The sequence below is a fragment of the Solea senegalensis genome, unplaced genomic scaffold, assembly GCF_019176455.1.
Source record: "Solea senegalensis isolate Sse05_10M unplaced genomic scaffold, IFAPA_SoseM_1 scf7180000013663, whole genome shotgun sequence".
Taxonomy (NCBI): Eukaryota; Metazoa; Chordata; class Actinopteri; order Pleuronectiformes; family Soleidae; genus Solea; species Solea senegalensis.
In genome coordinates, this window is record NW_025320863.1 from 1 (window position 1) to 21463 (window position 21463).

Here is a 21463-nt window from a genome sequence, read left to right on the forward strand (position 1 = left end):
CTTCACGGTCCCCCCATGAGGAGTTAACCTGTAGCCAAAGTGTTGTAGTTAATCTTCCCCGAGCTCAGCTCAGAGGCTTCAAAGCGCAGCCACAGGCTCCTGTGTGCGCAACTCTGCTGCGCCCTTTTCCCCCGCAAAGAGACCCTGGAGATGAAGCTTTCAGTGCTGTCCAAGAAGCTGTGGTGCGTCCGCAAGCAGCTGATCCTCCTGCTCACTCCTCTGCTCTTCCTGCCTTTGCTTTTCACTCTGCCGGAAAAGGTGAGTGGTGTGTATTCTAACAATATTTGAGCGTTGATGACGACAGAGTCACATTGGTAACTCTTTCAATTACAGTGATAGCCCACAATAATCCTCCTCACCAAACTATCCTTATCATGACTGTCATAGTTTCACCTTACAACCACACCATTACCATTGTAACGACCAGGGTGAAGTTATTTGCATTAAAATAATCCATGTTACACATATTATCACATGTTGCTATGCTGTTACTGTACTATAATGTTAAGTGTTATTATTAAATAATTATTATATATAAGTATAACACAAATGACAGACAGACTTGTGTGTCTAAAATCAGTCTAGGTTAATGTCCATCTTTATAGTAACTTCTCTCAGTGTGAATCAATTAAATGATTGTTATTTATCTTCCTTTGTTTAAGTTGACTGGACATTAACCACCTCACTTTGCTTGTCTTTTAGGAGGGAAAATGTCTTTATGTGGTGGTGCTGATGGCGATGTTTTGGTGCACAGAGGCTCTTCCTCTGGCTGTCACTGCGATGCTCCCCATCTGCCTCTTCCCAACACTGGGGATTCTCTCGTCCAAAACTCTGTGTCCTCAGTATTTCCTCGAGACCAACTTCCTCTTCCTCAGCGGCCTGGTATTGGCTTCATCGATCGAGGAGTGGGGTCTGCATCGCAGAATTGCTCTGAAGGTCCTGAGTATTGTTGGAGTAAAACCTGCCTGGTGAGTGAAGAAGACCACACCTAAACAAGTTTTTGTTTTCGAGGACCAATGCCTCTCTTTCCTTTATGATGTTGAGTATCGTATTTAAATTCAGTCAGGCCTTCACGCCTGGACACTTCTATCTAGATTTGTACCATTTTATTATTTTAATTTGATTTAAAGAAGAAGATTTCAGAAAAATCTTCATGGATACGGGAAATCTGAATACACTGTTGCTTTTGGTCTTTTCATGATTTTATTATATTTCTTTGCAAGGGTTGCAGGTCAGCAGTCATCCTGCTGATGCATCGTACTGATATATATACTTTATTTTTCCCAGGCTCATTCTGGGAATGATGGCGACTTCCTCCTTCCTGTCCATGTGGCTCAGCAACACGGCCACGACAGCCATGATGCTACCCATCGCTAATGCTATCCTGGAGAGTCTGTTTGGAGACCTGGAAACCCTGAAACAGAAGTGCAAGTCCAGAGAGGATCCAGACAGCGATGGAATAAATGGTATGTTGTATGGTTGTGTGTTTTTATGGTCTAACTGACTATTATCTGTTAACAATAAGGCTCATTTTCTGTGTGCACTGTTTTGGTTGACCCTCAAATTGATAAACTCTCAGATAATTATTATTATTATTATTCATTAATTAAGAAGAGTTGGTCATGGTCTGTATTTATATAGAGTTTGTCTAGTTTTGATGAGCTGCTTTATGCTATAGTTTTGCCATTCACCCATTCACATGCTTCAACATGGGGTTAGAGATAAATGAATATATGCAAGTTTAGTCATGTTGCTTATTTGTCCTTACTTGAAAAATATGTGTCGGGTGTCACTTTCTGTACAGACTGTAAAACCCTTCGGGGCAAACTGTGTTTGTGATGTTTGTGAAATTGACTTGACTTGAAAAGACAGCAAACGTGTTTTCTGCGTTATGTTTAACTGGTTCTCGTGAAGCTTTTAATATGTAAACTTCTGTGTGAACTTTGTGCAGTTTTTCCCTCAGATACAAAGTTAGTCAAGTGGTAATTGATTAATGACACTTTATTGACATAAAGTCATATATTAAATATATCAGTTGCTCAAAATGTCTCATAAACTCATATTATATTATAGTTTTTGGAGATTTGTGACTTTGTCTAAGCTTAATTGTGACCTGTAAACCTGACGCAGGCTCTTTGATTGACTTTCTTTCAGGTCAGTGTACTGTGAAGTTGCATCCATTGCCCTCTGAGCCCATGGAAAAACAAATACTGTCAACTGAAAGGTAAGAACAACAAAACTCTTTCTGAATTAGTGTTGTGCCAGTGTTGAGATGGCATGTTTGAGCAAATATGGTCATTGAGGTGCCTGATAGGTCACCTGGAAGAGCCGGAAGTCCTACAGCGTTCAGCCGTCTGGGGTCAAATACATCTTGCAGCTTTTTGACCCTGCTCTCTCTCTCTCACTCTCTCTCTCATCTCTCTCTCTCTCTCTCCCTCTCCCTCACAGTCTTGTGTAATTTGTTCAATCATTGTCAAATGAGTTCACACAGTCTGAACTGACATAGGACAAAAGGTCAGGTAAACCCTGGACAGGTCACCAGTCCATCGCGGGGCCACCATAGATGAACAACCATTCACACCTACATCCACACTCACATTCACACCTACGTTTACTTTTGACCATCCTGCTGGTGTAAATATGAAAATGCAGTCAGCAACTATTTTGCTTAGCTCAGCTTAAAGACTAGAAAAAAAGGGGGAAATGATTCTGACCCAATAACACAGAAAATCAAAGCAGTATTACAGGGAAAATGCAACTTACTTTGTTTCTTTATCTTTTGTTTTTAATGAATTAAACAAACAAACAAGATGTGTGTAACAGTGAGCTTCAGTGGTTTAAAATGAGGGACAGTTATGTACAGTCACGTATGAGAGAGAGAGAGAGACACAGAGAGAGAGAGAGAAGCTGAAGCTTCCTGTTTTGAGTCCCTGTCCTGGAGAAAAGTATCCACATCACCATATCTATCTCCCTTCCTTCCTCCAACTTCCTTTTTGTTTCAGCATCTATATTTCACCACACCTCCTCTGCAGACCCGTGTTTTTATTTTCAACCCTCAGGAAGAATTTCACAACACGTGAAACTATTATTATTACTAAGTGTTGAACTTTAAAATTATGAATGCACAACACTGATAAACCTCTTACTTTTCCTGATAAGGATGGATGCGACAGAGCAGACTGACAGAAGGACAGCTGAGGAGATCCGATCAGAGGCGGAGTATCAAATGAATGTATGGAAAGGATTCTTGATCTGTATTCCATACTCATCCAGTATCGGAGGAACTGCTACGCTCACCGGCACGGCGCCCAACCTCATCTTTATTGGACAGCTGAAAAGGTGACCGTCCATTTCCGCAGCATTTGAACAAAGAGATGGTCATTTTGGAGCTGTTTGCCTACAACCCTTTTGTTTTACAGCTACTTCCCAGACTGTGACGTGATCAACTTTGGCTCTTGGTTTGCATTTGCTTTCCCACTCATGGTCGTCTTCCTGTTTTTGGGATGGTTATGGATTTCATATCTCTATGGAGGATTGAATACACGGTAATATGTAAAATGTATTTGTTGCAGATTAAGAAAAGTTGATTTCTGTAGTTTTTCAGTTACAGCAGTATAAAAAAACACTGTCAGAAAATGCCTGTTTTTCAGTAACATGCTGTGAAAGCTCTTCTCTCACTTCCTTTTTCCTTAAATGCAGTGTGTCTCACAAAAATGTTGACTTTTTATGCAGATTGTGCTTCAAGAGATATGACCAGAGAGCCCAGGCAGAGGCCAGAGCCAGGGCTCTCATAGAGGAAGATTACCGGAAACTAGGGCCCATAAAGTGAGGACCCCTGTATGTTTTCAAATCTCATGCAATAGACCGTGATTGAGTCCATTTTTATCACAAAACCTTTCACTGATATTTGTTTTCTCCGCTGTATACTCACTTTCAGTTTTGCAGAGGGAGCCATCTCTTTCTTTTTTGTGTTGTTTGCTGTTATGCTGTTCACACGAGATCCTAAATTTGTCACCGGCTGGTCTGTGTTTTTCAAAAAGGGGTAAGAAAGACAGATATAGCAATCACCTTTCATGCAATAAATGATCACAATGAATGACCTTTTTTGTTGTTTTCTTGCAGGTACGTCTCGGATGCGGTCACTGGTGTGGTCATTGTGTCCATATTGTTCTTCTTTCCCTCACAGAAACCCTCTCTGAGATGGTGGTTTGACCCTCAAGGTCAGTGACACACAACTATGAAGTGATACTTTTAATTTATAAGAAATGAAGGAAGGAAACAAAGGCAAGAGTGCAGACCAAGCACATCATGCATGCCTTGTTTTACCAGGAAGTATGTCCTTCTTCGTCAATGCATCACATGTATGTGAGCAATGTGGGCAGCTTTCTCTGGGCTGAAGGTTATACAGCAGTTATAGTCTTTCTTACTCCGGTAAAGTAAATACCACTGGCATGGCAGGACATTTCCCAACATCTCATTTTATTCTCACAGCTTCACGTACGCCGCTCCATTTGACACCTTCAATTGTTTCACCATACAAAGGGACAAACTAAATGTACCGTCCAGCCGAGTGTGACGTGCAGCCTCCGAGCTCGGTCGGAACGTCGATATTTGTGATCGATTCTGATACGTGACGTCTGTGCCTCGAGCACAGTTGCTGTGGAACTGTGGAAATAACCTTTGGAATGTGAAAAATCAAGATTAGGGAGTCTGAGTGGGACAGTAGTTTCTCTGTTTCTGTGATTAGAATAAGCTCTTAAAGATATGTCGTCACTCTCCAGGAGTGTTTGAATCCAGACATGTGTGCATGTGCATTTGTGTGTGTGTGTGTCTTGCATGTATTGAAGGCACGTGTGGTTGCTATTGTGTATATAGTGTTCAGCTGGTCAAATAAACCACTGGAGACATGCCAGATAAAGGAATAATGGGGTTCAGTGCTTTGCTTTAAATCTATCGCCAACTAGTGTAGAAAACTGCAGAGCAGGAAACAAACAGTACCACTTTTTCTATGCTTTTCTCTTTCTTAAATATAATTTCGGGTCACTAAAGCTGTTCAGAGCTCCAGCTCATAATAATTATGATTATGTTTCCCTGTATATTTCTTCTCAGCTTCAAACACTCCATATGTTCCTCTCTTATCATGGAAGAAAGCCCAGGACTCTATTCCCTGGAATATCATTCTTTTACTCGGAGGTGGCTTCGCTATGGCCAAAGCTTGTGAGGTAAACACACACAGTAATAAATTCAATATTTAGAATCATGTCCTGAAATAAATGCCCCATTTGACTTTTTCATAAATATAAGTATTTGCTTTCTTCTTGACAAACACAAAGCTCTATCTTATCTTACCATAAATCTATGTTGGTGTCTATGTTTAAACATTAACTATCTTCTGAAGGGTGAGTTCAGGAGTTTTGTGGTTGTATGAGGTGAAACTGCTACCTCACGTTTGGCAAGGTTGTAATATTGTAAAATCTATGATTTTCTGCATGTTTGTGCAGGAGAGTAATACAAAGTTTAGTTTCTCGTCAGATTAGGCTGTTTTATTTGGTGGTGTTAAGTGGCTTAAATCTGTTTTTTCTTCTGATGTCCCTGCTGGCAGCCATGTTTTTGTTGCGTGTTTGCCTTGCTGTGTCCTGTAGCTCCTCACTACAGGGAGCACAGAGTGCAGTCAGCTTTATGTAAGACACAGACTGTCTATAAAACCTCACACCAAAAAAACTGAACTGTAACTTTACCTTACTTAACTGTAAGGTTGTTTATTTCCAGTCAACTATACCATAACATGTTTTTTATTCAGATTTACCAAGCCAGATGAACCATGTTAATGTTGCAGGTCAAGGTCAAAGTAACTTTATTTATACCCAAAGGTAGCTTTGGTTGACAGAAGCAGCAGATACATAGCACTTTGTATAAAAATGGATGGATTGCAAAATATCTTATTTTTTGATTCACACACGTTCACACACATAGCCAGGCACCTACTGGACAATACCAGCTGTCACTCACACTGGTCTCCACTCATACGTGTCATGAGGCAGCCTTATTTTCCCATAGACCTACATTCAAACAGAGTTGTTTTTGCATTCATTATACAGTCTATGATACATAGTCTACATCAGGGGTGTCAAACATACGGCCCGGGGGCCAGAACCGGCCCGCCAGAGGGTCCAATCCGGCCCAGAAGATGAATTTGTTAAAATTTCACACTAACCTAAACGTAATGTCAAATGCTCCAGATACCCGTGACTAAATGTTTGTGCCTTTATAGATCCAGTGTGATGTGTAAATAGTAAATTTAGGCATGATATTGTTGAAATTGCACTTATATTTCTCAAGATATTTCATTAAATGTAAAACAAAGGAGAAAAAACAAAGGGGTTCTTGTTGTTCATAGGTTGTTATGCTATTATTTTACTATTTTTACTGGTCCGGCCCCCTTGAGATCAAATTGTGCTGTATGTGGGCCCCTGAACAAAAATGAGTTTGACACCCCTGGTCTACATAGTCTTTATGCTATGCTAAGCTAACAGGCTGTTGCTCCTGTGTTAAAGTCAGGTGTAATAATCGTACAGTTGTTTTGCAAAGAGACACTTCATTCTTAATTCTGGGTAATATAATCTGTGGTCTCTCTCCTTTTCTGTTGTCTCTCCGTTGATCTGCTCTGCTTTTATTATGACGTTTAACCCCTAACCCACACTTGTGTCATTTGGCAGGAGTCCGGCCTCGCCGCCTGGATCGGGGGCCACCTCCAACCTTTAGCCGAGGTCCCTCCTGCTGCAGCTGTGATGCTCATCACTGCTTTCCTGGCCACGTTCACTGAGTTTGCCAGCAACACAGCCACGATTATCATATTTTTACCCGTCATTGCTGAACTGGTAAGGCTGGTTTTCAACTTTGAGCTCCACAGAGAGTCCAGCTTCAATGACTTACTGTATGTGTAACAGACTGTCATGGGCCAGTAGGTAGACGAATGGTGAGGCTCAGTGGAAAGTTACAAGGTGGACAGGGAAAATGGTTTGTTGCTGACCTCATTCTTCATGTCAGTTAAAGGCTGAGTGGGTTTTGTTAAGCACTTGCAATAGATGTGTGTAAGACTGTAGGCTGTTGGACATTAACTGCTGTCGTTAGTAATTATTATCTGGATGTTTTGTACTTTGCAATGTTGTCTATACGATAAAGTATCCATTCAAACAATCGTTTACAAGACATATAGAAGGTTCAGTGAATATGTTCTTGTGGGTTGGAGGAGAAGGGGGGGTTCATGTTTGAAGCCTATTTGTCCTAAAGGATTTAATTATTTGCATGGCTGCACAGATGCATCAAATGAACGATTCCTTATGTGTCAAACATTCATTTCTCTTCTGCTAAGCCTAACAGATTTGGTATCTCCTCACAGCTTTTCTTCTTAGCTAGAATTCAAGTTACATTTTCTTTCTTTTCTGTTTAAATAGTGTCTGGTCTTTTTGTTTGTCCCTGCAGGCTAACCGCGTGTCAGTGAACCCTCTGTACTTCATGATACCTGCCACAGTTGGATGTTCGTACGCCTTCATGCTGCCAGTGTCTACGCCACCCAACTCCATCGCTTTTGCATCGGGACACCTCATGGTCAAAGACATGGTAAGACAAGGTCACTGCAGCACGTGACGCTAATGTGGCGCATACGGTTCGTGGTTCATCACATATTCTCATGTCCACTCAGGTGAAGACTGGCTTTGTCATGAACATCCTGGGCATTCTCTCAGTGGCTCTGGCCATGAACACGTGGGGCGTCGCTATGTTTAACTTGAACACGTATCCGGAGTGGGCTCACGGCGGCAACAACACAGATGTGCATCTCTCGTCTGTCGCTTCGCTCAATGGTACTCTCTGACCACTCACCCGATCACAGCGTGAGCATAAATGGAGTATCCCAAGGACTGTGTACAGATTTAACACTAAACAGGGACAAGAGTCTGTCTGTAGATGTCTGCACGGACACAAAAATGAAAAATACAATGGCTTTTTAATGAGTTTTTTTTAATGAGGTTTTATATTCAAGCATGGAGGACCAAACCTGCCGTAATTAGAAATTCCCCCAAAATAAATGCAATAATAAAGAAAGTAATAATAAAGAAAATTAGACTTAAAACTTAGCAATTTATGAGTAGATATACAAGTTAATTTAAAGTGTGACTAAATATGCCCAGAAAATGAATTGAATACAATTAATTAACGTATTATTCCTTTTTCTGGAGAAGTTGTTTTTTCCCACGGAATTGGTCTACTGTCGGAGTTTTTGCAGCAGATTGAATATTTTGTTCTCTAGTTGAGTCGCAAGTAGACGTAGGACAAATTCCCAAAATTATAGACTGGCGGCAAATAATATGTGCGGGAAGTATCACCGCGCACAGAACACACCAGCAGTGGAAACGTGAATACTGTAGCTTTTCAGCCACAATGGGGACATGAGCTGCATCGTCCTGCCATGATAGTTATTTGTTATGAATCTACCTGCAGCCTCAGATGGGATGTGCATTAATCAAATGCACATCCTATCATAAACACCTGAGCTGATCAGAGCCTCTACCTCTTCCCCCTCTCTCCACAGACCATGTCTGTGTGTATCTGTCACATCTTTATTACTGCTGTGGCTCTTTCTTTTTTGTTGTTGTAGTAGTTAATAATAATGTATATTGTGTGTTTACACATAACTTATACGTGTGTGAGATCAGTTTCCAGACTGTATAAATCTGTCACTGGCACATGTCATGATCTATTACACACTTATTGCACACAGAATAAGCAGAAAGAGCTCAATGAGTTACTCGGTGGTATCATCTTTTCACTGTCACTGATTATGTTGTGGAAAATGTGGAGAGCAAGGGCTGTGATGGTGATGCCACAGAATTCCACTGCAGCCTAAGCCTTTATCGGCTCTAATTAGAATAATTCTTTTTAACTCTTTAACACCTAAGCCTCAAAATGGCCATCTGGACTTTTTTGTGCTTATTTTATCCATAAAAGGGGACAGAAAATGTCCTGTGAGTAAGTGCTTTTGCCCATTTTCTTACAGAATAACTTTCAATATCTGGGGATTATTTACAATTTACTGCATGTTAAAATAGTGTTTTAACAATTTATTTTAAAGTAGTTGTACATGAATACCAGATTTTGCGCGTTATACTTGAACAGTATAACACATATTTAAAACATTTGTTTGAGTCTTTGTCTCAATGTCCAGAAGAAGTCCAGAAAAGGAAACTATGTACAGGTGTTTTTCCAACTCTCTCCTCTGGCACTTCCAGCAATGGCGCGACATCCGATAGCACAAACCGTCACATAATTACAGTAATGCAGAGTGCGCTTGCACAAATGTGTCGTCTTCGATATGTTCGGTGTTAAAGGGTAATGTTTTATAAACAAACAAAAACAAGAAACAATACTTTTTTCTTTTCTTTTTTTTTTTAAATATCTGTGACTGCGCAGAGAGCTGTTTATACGAAAGGTACGACTAGACTGACCTCTACTGAAAGAATGAGAGTGGTATCTGTGATATTTGTTATTTTAATGAGCAAAAATGATTGTCTTCTCTGTATAGTATTAAAGCCATCGAATGAGTATGTAATTGTTTTCACAAAGTGATTCACGTTCGTACAGTTCAGCTACTATTTTAAATTCTTTGTTGTGGTAATTTAGTCAAATGTGGTTTGTGTATTTGCTGCTAATACCTACTTCTAACAGGAAAACAACTTGTGGTCAGATTGCAAGTTAACTGATGTCTTTTGAGAGAAACCTAAATAAAACACACAATAAATCACTCCAGGTTTAACATATTTGACATATTGTGGCCTCTGAAAGAGAGCCAGCGAGAGCACAGCGTTGTAAATTCCTTACAATATTCATTTGGTGTTGTTAACTGTCTGGGGGACTGATTTTTACGATCAACAATGGCTAACTTGTGCGAGTTTGTGTGGTTATTCAGTGTCGGCTGGGTCAGTGCGATCGGTCCCATGGTGTTACAAAATAAACATAGCTACAAAACTCTACAACCCTCCTACAACCTGGCATTAAAAATGTGTTTTCTGTCATCAGATACAACACTCGTGGGCCCAACCTGGCAACCAAGATTTATAGCTCTAATATCTAAAGCTACTGTAAGTTTGAATCATCACTTGTTAGTCTGTGTTGTCTGCATTGATCGTAACTGGAACTGTGATTCTACACTGAATCCTCTCTGTGTGTACTGTGTACTGCATGTGTGCAGTTTGTGTCTGGTGAGACTTTAATGTGGTTTTGCAGCAAAACTTGACACACTTTCAATAAAGATGAAAAATAATATCTATATACTGTATGTGTGTGTGTGTAAGACAGAAAACAAGTTTCTGTGGAAATGGATTAAAACAATAAGGGAACTATTTGTTCATGTTCAGCAAAAATATTATTAAATCTTTGAACAAAGACTCAATGGTAGTAAAGGCAACAGATTACAACTAATTCAGTCACTTATAGCAGGGGTTCTCATACTTTTTGGGGCCAGGGGAGGACATTTTCCAAGGACACCCCACCCCCCACATGTCCAAACACACAAGATTCCAGTGTCTTGTACTTCCTTGGACAGTGTGTAGCAATAACCTTTGGTTAGAATATGCAACTCTTCTTTATTAGGACGTTGTCGCCCCCCAACACTATCTGGACAATCAGCCACACATTCATGAAAGCAGTCCGCCTTCATGTCTGTTTATATTCTGAAGTCACGTTAAATCGCGCAAGTTTCTGTGGATTCTCCTCCCTGAAATTGTTTGAATAACCGCCAAGTGTGTGGTCCTGCATCTTGGCTGGACCGTCTAGTCCAGTGTTTGGACCATGGGACCCGCTGCCCTCAGGTCAGGTGTGTTGGAGCGGGGGAAACTTGCAGGGCAGCGGGTCCTCAGGAACTCGTCTGTGCTTTCTCAGGATTAAAACAAGTTTGTTGTGTCTGCGACCTCCCACATTTTTAAAATCGCAATCGGACGCCAGCTCAGTAAGGAGTGAGCTGACGATAGAGAAACAGAATGTAACGCATCAACAACCACAAACCAACACTGAGTAACACTTACACAGTGTCACACGTGCATGTTCCATTTGTTTAAATGCATGTCAAACATCAATCACTCACACTCAGTAGTGGTGGTAGAACATAGGGATCATGGCTTGACTGCAAGGGGTGAGTCACTTGAACACTGGCAGGAATTGCATAAAGTATAGGACCCGGAAACAACACTAACTACTGTTAATAGCACTTGTTGTTGTTGTTGTTGTTGTTGTTGTTGTTGTTTGAAAGTGAAGTGAGTTATTCTGTTGTAATGTTGCTTTTTGCTCATTTTTCTTCTTTCCCACAAATCACTCTAAAATCAATGCATTAAAATCAATGTTAGCACTTATCAGCTCCTGCTAATAATAAAACAAAGTCATAAATATGTTGTGTTTTAGCTTCGGGTGCCCTCGCTAAAACAAAATGTACCTGAACAAATGAATAAAAGCTGTTAAACATGACAAATGAAACTGAATAATGTTTTTAAATGGTTTGTAGAAAACTCGGTAAACTGGCAACTGCTATTTTTACCCCTTTCTATTCATCAAGGAACAACTCTGTGGGCGAAACCTATTGTTTTTACATTCCCTCTCCTAAAATACTATGTGTCGTAACTGATTTGACCCCTAACCTTTTTCTTTTCTCCTGTTTTTGCACAGAGGCTCTGAAGGAAGTCGCTGAGATAGCCACTCAGCTCCAGAGCAGCCTGATCCGACTGGAGAACTTCCAGAAGCTGACAGAGCTGCAGAGAGACCTGATCGGCATAGAGAACCTGACGGCACCAGGCAGAGTGCGTGCAGTGACGCAGAGTGGAGGCTAGAGGGTGCTGTGAAAGTGTTCGATCAGCAGTGTTGACATTTTCTCTTCTTGTTTGCAGGAGTTCATACGAGAGGGATGTCTGTACAAGCTGACTAAGAAGGGGCTGCAGCAGAGGATGTTTTTCCTGGTTGGTACACAAACGCTCCACTGTTCCATTCATCAGAGTCAAACCAGGATTCAGGAGATAATTCCTCCGCTCGTGTGTTGTCTTTCCAGTTCTCTGACATGCTCCTCTACACCAGTAAAGGTGTCACAGCAACCAATCAGTTCAAAGTGCACGGACAGCTGCCTCTTCACGGCATGATCGTGAGTATTCAGACTCTACATCGCCCCCTGGCGACATTATTAGACGACGAGTCCATGTGTCCGTAACGACCATTATGCAAATCAACGTGTCATATATGCTGCTGTGTAATGTAGTTGTGAGAGCAGAGATTAGGTGGTGGCATTTTATTGGGTGAGTTTTCTTTTCTTTATTACAACTTTATTTACTGATGCCACCTTCAACTTTTCCAGAAACAAATCCCAGACTCGAGCTTTAACAAACTTGACGTGTGTCTCAGCTGAGATAAATGTGTTATTGAAAGATTGCCCAGCTCATATTTTACAGTAAATATTGTTTTATTCAATTATTAACAACAAAGACAATATTAAGATTTTATGTTCCTTTCAAGTTCAATATAGATCTGATTTTGCATATTATTTAAAATTCTATTTACTTATATAGATTGTATTGTTAAAAATATCAAACCTCCGTTTAAAGATTCATTTTTTAAATTGTTTAAATGGTTGACTGTGTAACACTAGTATGACACAGACATGAGCTCTGGTTATTGTAGTGTCTGTAAAGAGGGGGAGGGGCAGGGGCGTGGGCTCCTGACTTTAACATGTTTCTGCTTCACTCCTGGCCGCAGCTCATTGTGCTGGACGCACCGGTAAGTGTCTGTGTGGACAAATCACCAGTGAAATCATGTCTCACAATCATCTCAGACTAACTCACTCCACACAAGCTGGACTTAGTTTGTCTATAATCTGAAAAGACGGAATTATTTGTGTTGTTATATATTGTGAATCAAATGATCTGAGAGACGACTAGACCTCTGGAACTCCTGGAAGTTTCCATCATGATACAGTTTGTCCTCGGTCAGACTCGCGCTGTGACTGAGGACAGTACTTGTTGACGGTGACGGAGGCGTCAGCGATCTGTAGCGTGACATTGTACCAGTTCACTGACGATGAACGACGACAACGTCTGCGTCGCTGCGTTTGAGAAGAGACGGCGGGCGTTTTAGAAACACAAGTGGTCGCCCCATCAGCTGACTGTCGTAGGTCTACTATTGTACCATCACTCTGGGACCCGAGCGAAGGCTACTGAAGAAACACAAACAAATAAGTGCTGTAGCGTTGCACTTAGTGGAAACACACCAGTCCAGAGTGAGAAAGAGAGGGCGCCTCCTATTGGCCTGTTCTAATAAACACCACTTATTCCTTCAGTGCAAAGACAACGTCTATGTGCACAGTAAAACATGTCAATATGGGCGGAGCCTCTCAGCAGTGGAGAGATTGTCTTGGTCATCTGTGTCATGGGAGGGGCCGTGACAAAGAGCAGTCTGCCCCACAGCTTTAACACCGTGGGTTTATTTGTGGATGCTTCAGTAGAAGCTGTTGAACAACAGGCATCAGCACCGTGTTTTGTGACTCCACTCATAATATAGTAGATAGTTGGATGACAGCAGCTCCTCCTCCTCCTCCTGATTTCTTGTTTTGTCTGTAGGTTGAGGAGAGTGAGAACGAGTGGTCTGTCCCTCACTGCTTCACCATCTACTCCGCTCAGAGAACCATCGTCGTGGCTGCCAGGTTCGTTAAATGTTAGTCATGTTCAGATCGCTCATGCTAATTAGCTGTGTGTTAGCGCTCGTTTCATTTCCACACAGATTTACTTATGGATTTCTGTCACAACGCGATCTTCTGTACGAGTTTGTGGAAATCATCATCCTGAAGCTAAGTAGCGACATCCTGTTGCTACTTAGCTTCGGCTATATCCACTTAGTGTCGTGTGGCCTTGACTCGATGGTGGGCGGCGCTCATATGAAAAACAGCTTCATCCACACGCTCTAGATGATATATTGGTCCAGGACCAGGATTCAATACAAGAAAAAAAAAATTAAGAAAGTAAAGAAGTCAAAGAGCAGCACAAACATCCGTGAACGAGTGAACGAGTGAATTCTACTGCTCATAAAATAGGGTGACAGGATAAATGCAACTTGTCCCCGCCCACCCCTGAGCTGGTGCTGTATACACACTAACGCTGCCTCAGTCCGGTCTGATAGTTTTGCTTGACATGGCCTGTTTTCAGATAAAAGCATGAAATAAAGTGTCATCGTTTCTCTTCATGAAGACGTTTGTGTGTAACTTTAATATCTACACACAAAGATTGTTTTGATTCATTATGAATAATTACTCTGAGTGAACAGATGCTTATTCTCATGCACAGACTGTGTTAATGCATGCATGCGTGCTTTGTACCGTTAACACGCGTGACTTGCTGTTTGTTTTGTCGTTTCTCGCTTGTATCTGCGCTCAGCTCTAAAGTGGAGATGGGGAAGTGGATCGAGGATCTGAATCTGGCTATCGACGCGGCCAAGAACGAAAAGTCCAGCATCTTCCTGGACGTCGGCGATCACTCCAATCGTAAGATTAAACCTTCTGTAACCCGGGAACATCGTGGTGTGTTTTCTTTCCTCAGCTGACTAAAGGACAAATCTTTTTTTTGCTTCAGACACAGAAAACATCCACACATTTAATCCCTTTCCTCCACACAACTTCCTGTCCCGCCTGCTCCCCTCCCTCCCTCCCTCCCTCCCTCCCTCAGGCTCGTCTGATGAGGTTTCTCTGGAGCAGGAGTCGGAGGACGACATGAACTCGTCCAGGACGTCACTGGACAAGCAGACGCACCATCGTGCAAACACGACCATGCACGTGTGCTGGCACCGCAACACCAGTGTTTCTATGTCTGATCACAGCCTGGCTGTGGAGGTACTCCCCCACCCCCACCCCCACCTCCTCCTCCTCCTCCTCCTCCCTCCTCCCCATCCTCATCCAGACACACTCACACCCAAACACCAAACTTGCACTTACGCATGTTCTTTCCTTTCCTCATGTTCTTCTTGTTTTCCCTTCCTTAGCGACAGACGCTGCCTTCAGCATGAAGATGATTAAAGATGATTAAAGATAATTAAAGATGATTAAAGATGACTAAAGATGATTATGAAAAAGATGACTAAAGATGACTAAAGATGATCAAAGATGATTAAAGATGACTAAAGATGATTAAAGAATGATGATTAAAGATGATTAAAGATGACTAAAGATGATTAAAGATGACTAAAGATGATGAAAAGATGACTAAAGATGACTAAAGATGACTAAAGATGATCAAAGATGATTAAAGATGACTAAAGATGAGTAAAGATGATTAAAGATGACTAAAGATGACTAAAGATGATAAAGATGATCAAAGATGATTAAAGATGACTAAAGATGATTAAAGATGACTAAATGACTAAAGATGATAAAGATTAAAGATGACTAAAGATGATTAAAGATGATTAAAGATGACTAAAGATGACTAAAGATGACTAAAGATGACTAAAGATGAAAAGATGATTAAAGATGACGAAAGATGACGAAAGATGACTAAAGATGACTAAAGATGAGTAAAGATGACTAAAGATGATTAAAGATGACTAAAAGATGAAAAGATGACTAAAGATGATTAAAAGGTGATTAAAGATGACTAAAGATGATTAAAGGTGACTAAAGATGACTTAAGATGATGACTTATGACTAAAGATGAAAGATGACTAAAGATGACTAAAGATGAAAGATTAAAGATGACTAAAGATGACTAAAGAAAGATAATGACTAAAGATGACTAAAGATGACTAAAGAAGATTAAAGATGACTAAAGATGACTAAAGATGACTAAAGATGACAAGATGACGAAAGATGATTAAAGATGATTAAAGGTGATTAAAGATGACTAAAGATGATTAAAGATGACTAAAGATGACTAAAGATGACTAAAGATGACTTAAGATGACTTAAGATGACTTAAGATGACTAAAGATGACTAAAGATGATTAAAGATGATTAAAGATGATTAAAGATGATTAAAGATGATTAAAGGTGACTAAAGATGATTAAAGATGACTAAAGATGAAGATGATTAAAGATGACTAAAGATGACTAAAGATGATAAAGATGATTAAAGATGATTAAAGATGACAAGATGACTAAAGATGACGAAAGATGAAAGATGACTAAAGATGACTAAAGAAGATTAAAGATGACGAAAGATGATTAAAGATGATTAAAGGTGATTAAAGATGACTAAAGATGATTAAAGATGACTAAAGATGACTAAAGATGATTAAAGATGATTAAAGATGACTTAAGATGACTTAAGATGACTAAAGATGACTAAAGATGACTAAAGATGATTAAAGGTGACTAAAGATGACTAAAGATGACTAAAGATGATTAAAGATGATTAAAGATGACTAAAGATGACTAAAGATGACTAAAGATGACGAAAGATGACTAAAGATGACTAAAGATGACGAAAGATGACGAAAGATGATTAAAGATGATTAAAGATGACTAAAGATGATTAAAGAAGACTAAAGTCGTGCTTCACTTATCGTACAGTCGACTGTGTCGTTAGAAAGCACCTGTTTATGTCGAGGATGATTTGAGAACATGTTCTTTATCTCATGTTGACGCAGAAGGTTTGTGTCAGTTTGTAAACCACGCCCACTCTGCAGCGACAGAGACACGAGATCCAAGCGACCTGACCTCGTATAAGCGGTAGAAGATAGATGGACACAAACTTCTGTCTGTCTCCGAGCTAAAGCAGCTGTATATTTAATTAGATTAGCTTTTTTTAGGTGTCCAATAACTGTCCAATAATAAGACCAATGACAATATCTGAACTTGAATTTCACTGGTGAGTTCATAGAGAATCTTTTTGTGACGACACCACATTTGAAGGCAGCATGTTAGCATTAGCGTAGCGTCTGTCTTTTCTTCTTTTCTAACATAAACGTTTTCACTTCACAGACCTGGAGAATTTCCTAACTGCTTCTTCCTTCCCTCCTTTAGCTCACTCACAGCTAACATGCTAACACTTTCTCTCCGCCTTTTCTTCCTCCTCCTCCTCCTCCTCGTCGTCTCTCAGTCTTCACCTCTTCTCCGGCCATCTCACCGGAGCTTCCCCCTCGCTATCTGCTCGGCCAAACCCAGAGACCAAACACCATCACTCATGTTTGCTGGTACCGAAACCAGAACCTGTCACTCACTGATTACCTGCGCGTGAACCAGGTACTAGAGTCACAGGCCAAAAGCAGGAAGTGGGAAGATAAGTGGATATTTTTTTTAAAAAGCATTCAAATTAAGGGGAAAATTGAAAACAATATTTTAAAATAATGCCTAATTTTCTTCTCCATGAAGTCTGCCATATTTCTTTGCAAAAGGTTGTAATATTCACCTTCACCTCTAGATGCCACTACATCCCACATAGTGGTTCTTAATGAATGCAAAAAAAACCAACAGGTTTCTCATTATATTTATGAAAATCTGATTATACATTTTTTCACAGCCAAGGTTTTTTTTAGTTTAAATCATAACAAGTTCATTTAACAGTGGAAATGTAATAAGCTGCCAGTGTTAGTGCAATGATTGACCAGTGTTTTTATACTTTATACTTTTATACAGTAGTTTTATCTTTAATGATTCTTTTACATTCACATGTAAACAATGAAGACGGCAGAGATGCATGATAAATAATGGTGTTATGAACCAGTCACTGGTCACTGATTTGAGCGTGGATTACAGCGCTTTAACCGTCGCCTGGGTTCTGTCCTCATCTTTAGAACCAGCTCTCTGGTTACCTGCTGAGGAAGTTCAAGAACAGTAACGGCTGGCAGAAACTCTGGGTCGTGTTCACCAACTTCTGCCTGTTCTTCTACAAGACTCATCAGGTTCGTCTCCACATGCTGGGATCTGTCACTGAGGCTCCGCCCACATTCACACATTCACCACAAGTTCATTTTTCAACTGAAACGCTTCAAAGTCGTTTACACTGACTTTCAAAAGCACAAGAACATGATGCTTCTGTTTAGGTCCGAGCAGTATATTGATAATATGTATCTGTGACATTTTATAAATAAAATATTATGGATATTGATTCAAAAATACATGGAATGGACACAATTGCATTTAAAAAGTGGCAATGTCATTGTTTCTAAGACACATAGATATCCTTCATTTAACATTAAAAAAGCCAAACGCAATAAACCAGCTATCATTTTAATTTGAACATGACGTGATACTGATCCTAAACAGTAGATGTTTTATTTTAGAGTGTATTTACACTGTGTTCTCCTTTGTGTAGCACAAACATCTCAAAAGAACATTTTCACGAGTGCAGAGAAACAACCTGTGCGCTGCTTTATATCCACATACAGTATATCTCGTATCTAAACCAACAATATTGAGACGTTATTATTATTATTATTATTTAGATCTTAAAGCCTGATGCAAATATTGATGTGATATAGTCTGTATAAAGATCCCTAAAGATTTGTTTCTTTGGGCTTGAGTTGAAATATTTCAAATTTAAAAGAGTGACGTGATGTCAAAGCCACTCGTCATTGAAATTGTTCCAACGTCACTTTCACCTCAGCGCTGTCGCAATGTGTTTGTTTTCAGGTCAATGAAACACTGTCGGTGTCATTTATGTCATTATGATCCCATTTAGACTCAACTAGATGATTAAGTCTTTGAGCTCCATGTAAGCTCCACCCCCTCATCCAAATCTGGGTACATAAAAACTCTAGAGTGCCGTGAGACAGCCTCACTGTCGTATTGCAGATTTTATAATCACAGCAGAGTGGACAGTGAAGTTATTATGTGAAATATTTAGTTTGGATTTAATAAAGTGACATAAATGAACCAAATGAGGCAGCAGTAGACCAGCAGCTGCTGTCTCCCTGTGAGCGAGAATCAATCATTTTCTCTCTTTGGTGCAGATTGATGAGCAGTTTACAAACTTCACTTTTCATTCCATCAAACAGGACGACTTCCCACTGGCAAGTCTCCCTCTGCTGGGCTACACAGTCAGCACCCCCGAGGACTCCGACAGCATCCACAAGGACTACGTCTTCAAACTGCAGTTCAAGTCCCACGTCTACTTCTTCCGGGCAGAGAGCGAGTACACCTTTGAAAGGTACGAGCGAACCAGCGCGTTCAGGACAACGTCACTGCAGCCCCCGCGGCCTGTCTGTCTGACTGACTGTCTGTCTGTCTGTCTGTCTGACTGACTGTCTGTCTGTCTGTCTGTCTGTCTGTCCACAGATGGATGGAGGTGATCAAGAGTGCAGCCAGCACCACGGGCCGGATTATCCTGCTCATACCTAAAGAAGGAGGAGGTCTCGTGGAGATGAACGGAAAATGAGTGGAATGCTGTGTGTGTGTGTGTGTGTGTGTGTGTGTGTGTGTGTGTGTGTGTGTGTGTGTGTGTGTGTGTGTGTGTGTGTGTGTGTGTGTGTGTGCGCATGTGCGTGTGTGTGTGTGCGCGCGCCTGCGTGTGTGTGTGAGGCTGGGCCTCGATGACATCACAGAAAACCCCAAAAGTCCCATTACTTTTCAAAGTAGCAAGTGAAATGAACATGTGACATTAACAGACGCTGAGAGTTTTAACATTTGTGTTTTTGTTTGTTTTTCTTCTTTTCTCTTGATTCAATGGTGTAAATGTCATGTTCCACTCTGGGATATAATGAAAGGGAGACTTGGACATTATTGTTTATCTTACATGTGTAACTTCTTCATAGAGACTGATGCTCCGGGAAATGGGACCAAAACCAACAAAGAAGGCTGAAATTCAGCTTTTCTTTCAAGGATTTTTCTGATTTGGCCTCAAGCTTTTTCATCTCATGCAGCTTTGTGCTACAGGAAGTACGTCAAACTGTGTGTGGAGAATGAAGGAAAGGGTTAGTGTGTGTGCCTCACCACTGTTAGACAGCCAGAGGTGGGTGTGTCTGTGTGTGTGTGTCTGTGTGTGTGTGTGTGTGTGTGTGTGTGTGTCTGTGTGTGTGTCTGTCTGTGTGTGTGTGTGAAGAGGGGAGATGAACAGAAAGTAAATGAAATGTTGAAGCAGGTTTGAGACGAGAAGTTGTTTTCTGGGAGATTCTCTGAGTTCATGTGCTGCTGCTGCTGCTGCTGCTGCTGCTGCTGCTGCTGCTGCTGCTGCTGCTGCTGCTGCTGCTGCTGCGTCTGCGTCACACATACATTTCAGGTCAGGATTGGTACTCACACAGGGATGTGCAGCAAGTGTAGGTACTGAGGTCCAGTTTGTCAGTGATGAGAACCAGCCTGACATTTTCCAGACCATTTTAGTCAGTCGCCTGGTAAAATGTTCTCCCACCACTTTAATTTGCTGATAAACAACACGTTCTGGCAGGAAAGTGGCGTCTGTATCACCTTGTAAACGGAACACTCCCCACACCAAAGTCCACAGAGAAAACACTGTGCACAGGAGCCGTTCATCCACTGCAGCCTCCATTCTTAAGTTCACATGTGTTATTTAAGTGACACAAACACGAACCTTTGACAAAGCTTTAATGGTGAATTAAAGCACTGAACATGTTCATAAGAGATCGTGGGCTCACTTCAAAACAACCCTATATTCTGACTTATTTTAAGCATCGGTTAGTATGGTTGGTGCTACTTCAATATTAAGAATATTTGTGTTCCTGTGTTGTTCTTCATACCGATAATGAGAGGAGAACATGTTGAGTTCAGCGGTGACTGTGGATTATCACAGCAACAGACTTTGAATATAGTTTGAACGACTCATGACGTCGTCACGCATTAGACGAATGGAGTGTGGGAGACAGAAAGATAACAGAAAGATCTGTTGAATCCTGTTATTTAGTGGCCTACATGTAACCATGGTGTTATCTGCTATATCATTTAATGAAGACTGGAACTTGTACTCGTGTGTGTGAGTGTGTGTTTCTCCTATTTATTGTTTAGCATGTCGTCCTGAAAGCTCTCGTGTAGTCTTCATGTTATCACTGTTTCTCACTGAAAATCCTAACGAATAAAAGATCATTTCAAGCACTTTGTGCTGACACTTTGTGTTTTCATTGCACAGAAGTTCAGTATTCTATCTCTTATGGATAAACATGACCTGGATGAATGAGAATGTGCACAGATACTTTGATTATTTTAAGTGTTTAATCATGTTAAAACAAAACATCTCTTCATTTTAAGCTCTTTATTTATATGTTATTATATATATATATATATATATATATATATATATATATATATATATATATATATATATATATATATATATATATATATATATATATGTGAGACAAGGGCCTTGCTTTACAGAGGTTGACATGTTTCTGTAGCAGCCCAGAAAATGCACAAGCATACAACTAACAAAAGAGATTAGCATTCTTTTTGGTCTGTGAAGGCCACCGTAGTTCCCTGACACGCTTAAGAAAAAGGGAGAAG

At 40.5% G+C, this 21463-nt stretch overlaps 2 protein-coding genes across 2 annotated transcripts; both read left to right on the forward strand.

Moving 5' to 3' along the window:
* The first annotated feature begins 19 nt into the window (after positions 1-19).
* On the forward strand, positions 20-8744 carry LOC122760465 (solute carrier family 13 member 3-like). The gene is made up of 13 exons (XM_044015566.1): positions 20-258; positions 703-968; positions 1288-1466; positions 2155-2224; positions 3160-3339; positions 3420-3545; positions 3733-3825; positions 3938-4042; positions 4123-4220; positions 5110-5222; positions 6717-6878; positions 7483-7620; positions 7703-8744. Exons 1-13 carry the CDS (start codon positions 151-153, stop codon positions 7871-7873), a joined length of 1809 nt encoding a protein of 602 aa, XP_043871501.1. The 5' UTR covers positions 20-150; the 3' UTR covers positions 7874-8744.
* Positions 8745-10845: 2101 nt separating this feature from the next.
* Positions 10846-19457, forward strand: LOC122760464 (FERM, ARHGEF and pleckstrin domain-containing protein 2-like). The gene is made up of 11 exons (XM_044015564.1): positions 10846-10865; positions 11603-11843; positions 11931-11999; positions 12089-12178; positions 12787-12807; positions 13647-13729; positions 14457-14563; positions 14745-14908; positions 17806-17913; positions 19009-19160; positions 19289-19457. The coding sequence occupies exons 1-11, from the start codon at positions 10846-10848 to the stop codon at positions 19386-19388; spliced, it is 1155 nt and encodes a 384-aa protein (XP_043871499.1). The 3' UTR covers positions 19389-19457.
* The last annotated feature ends 2006 nt before the right edge of the window (positions 19458-21463 follow it).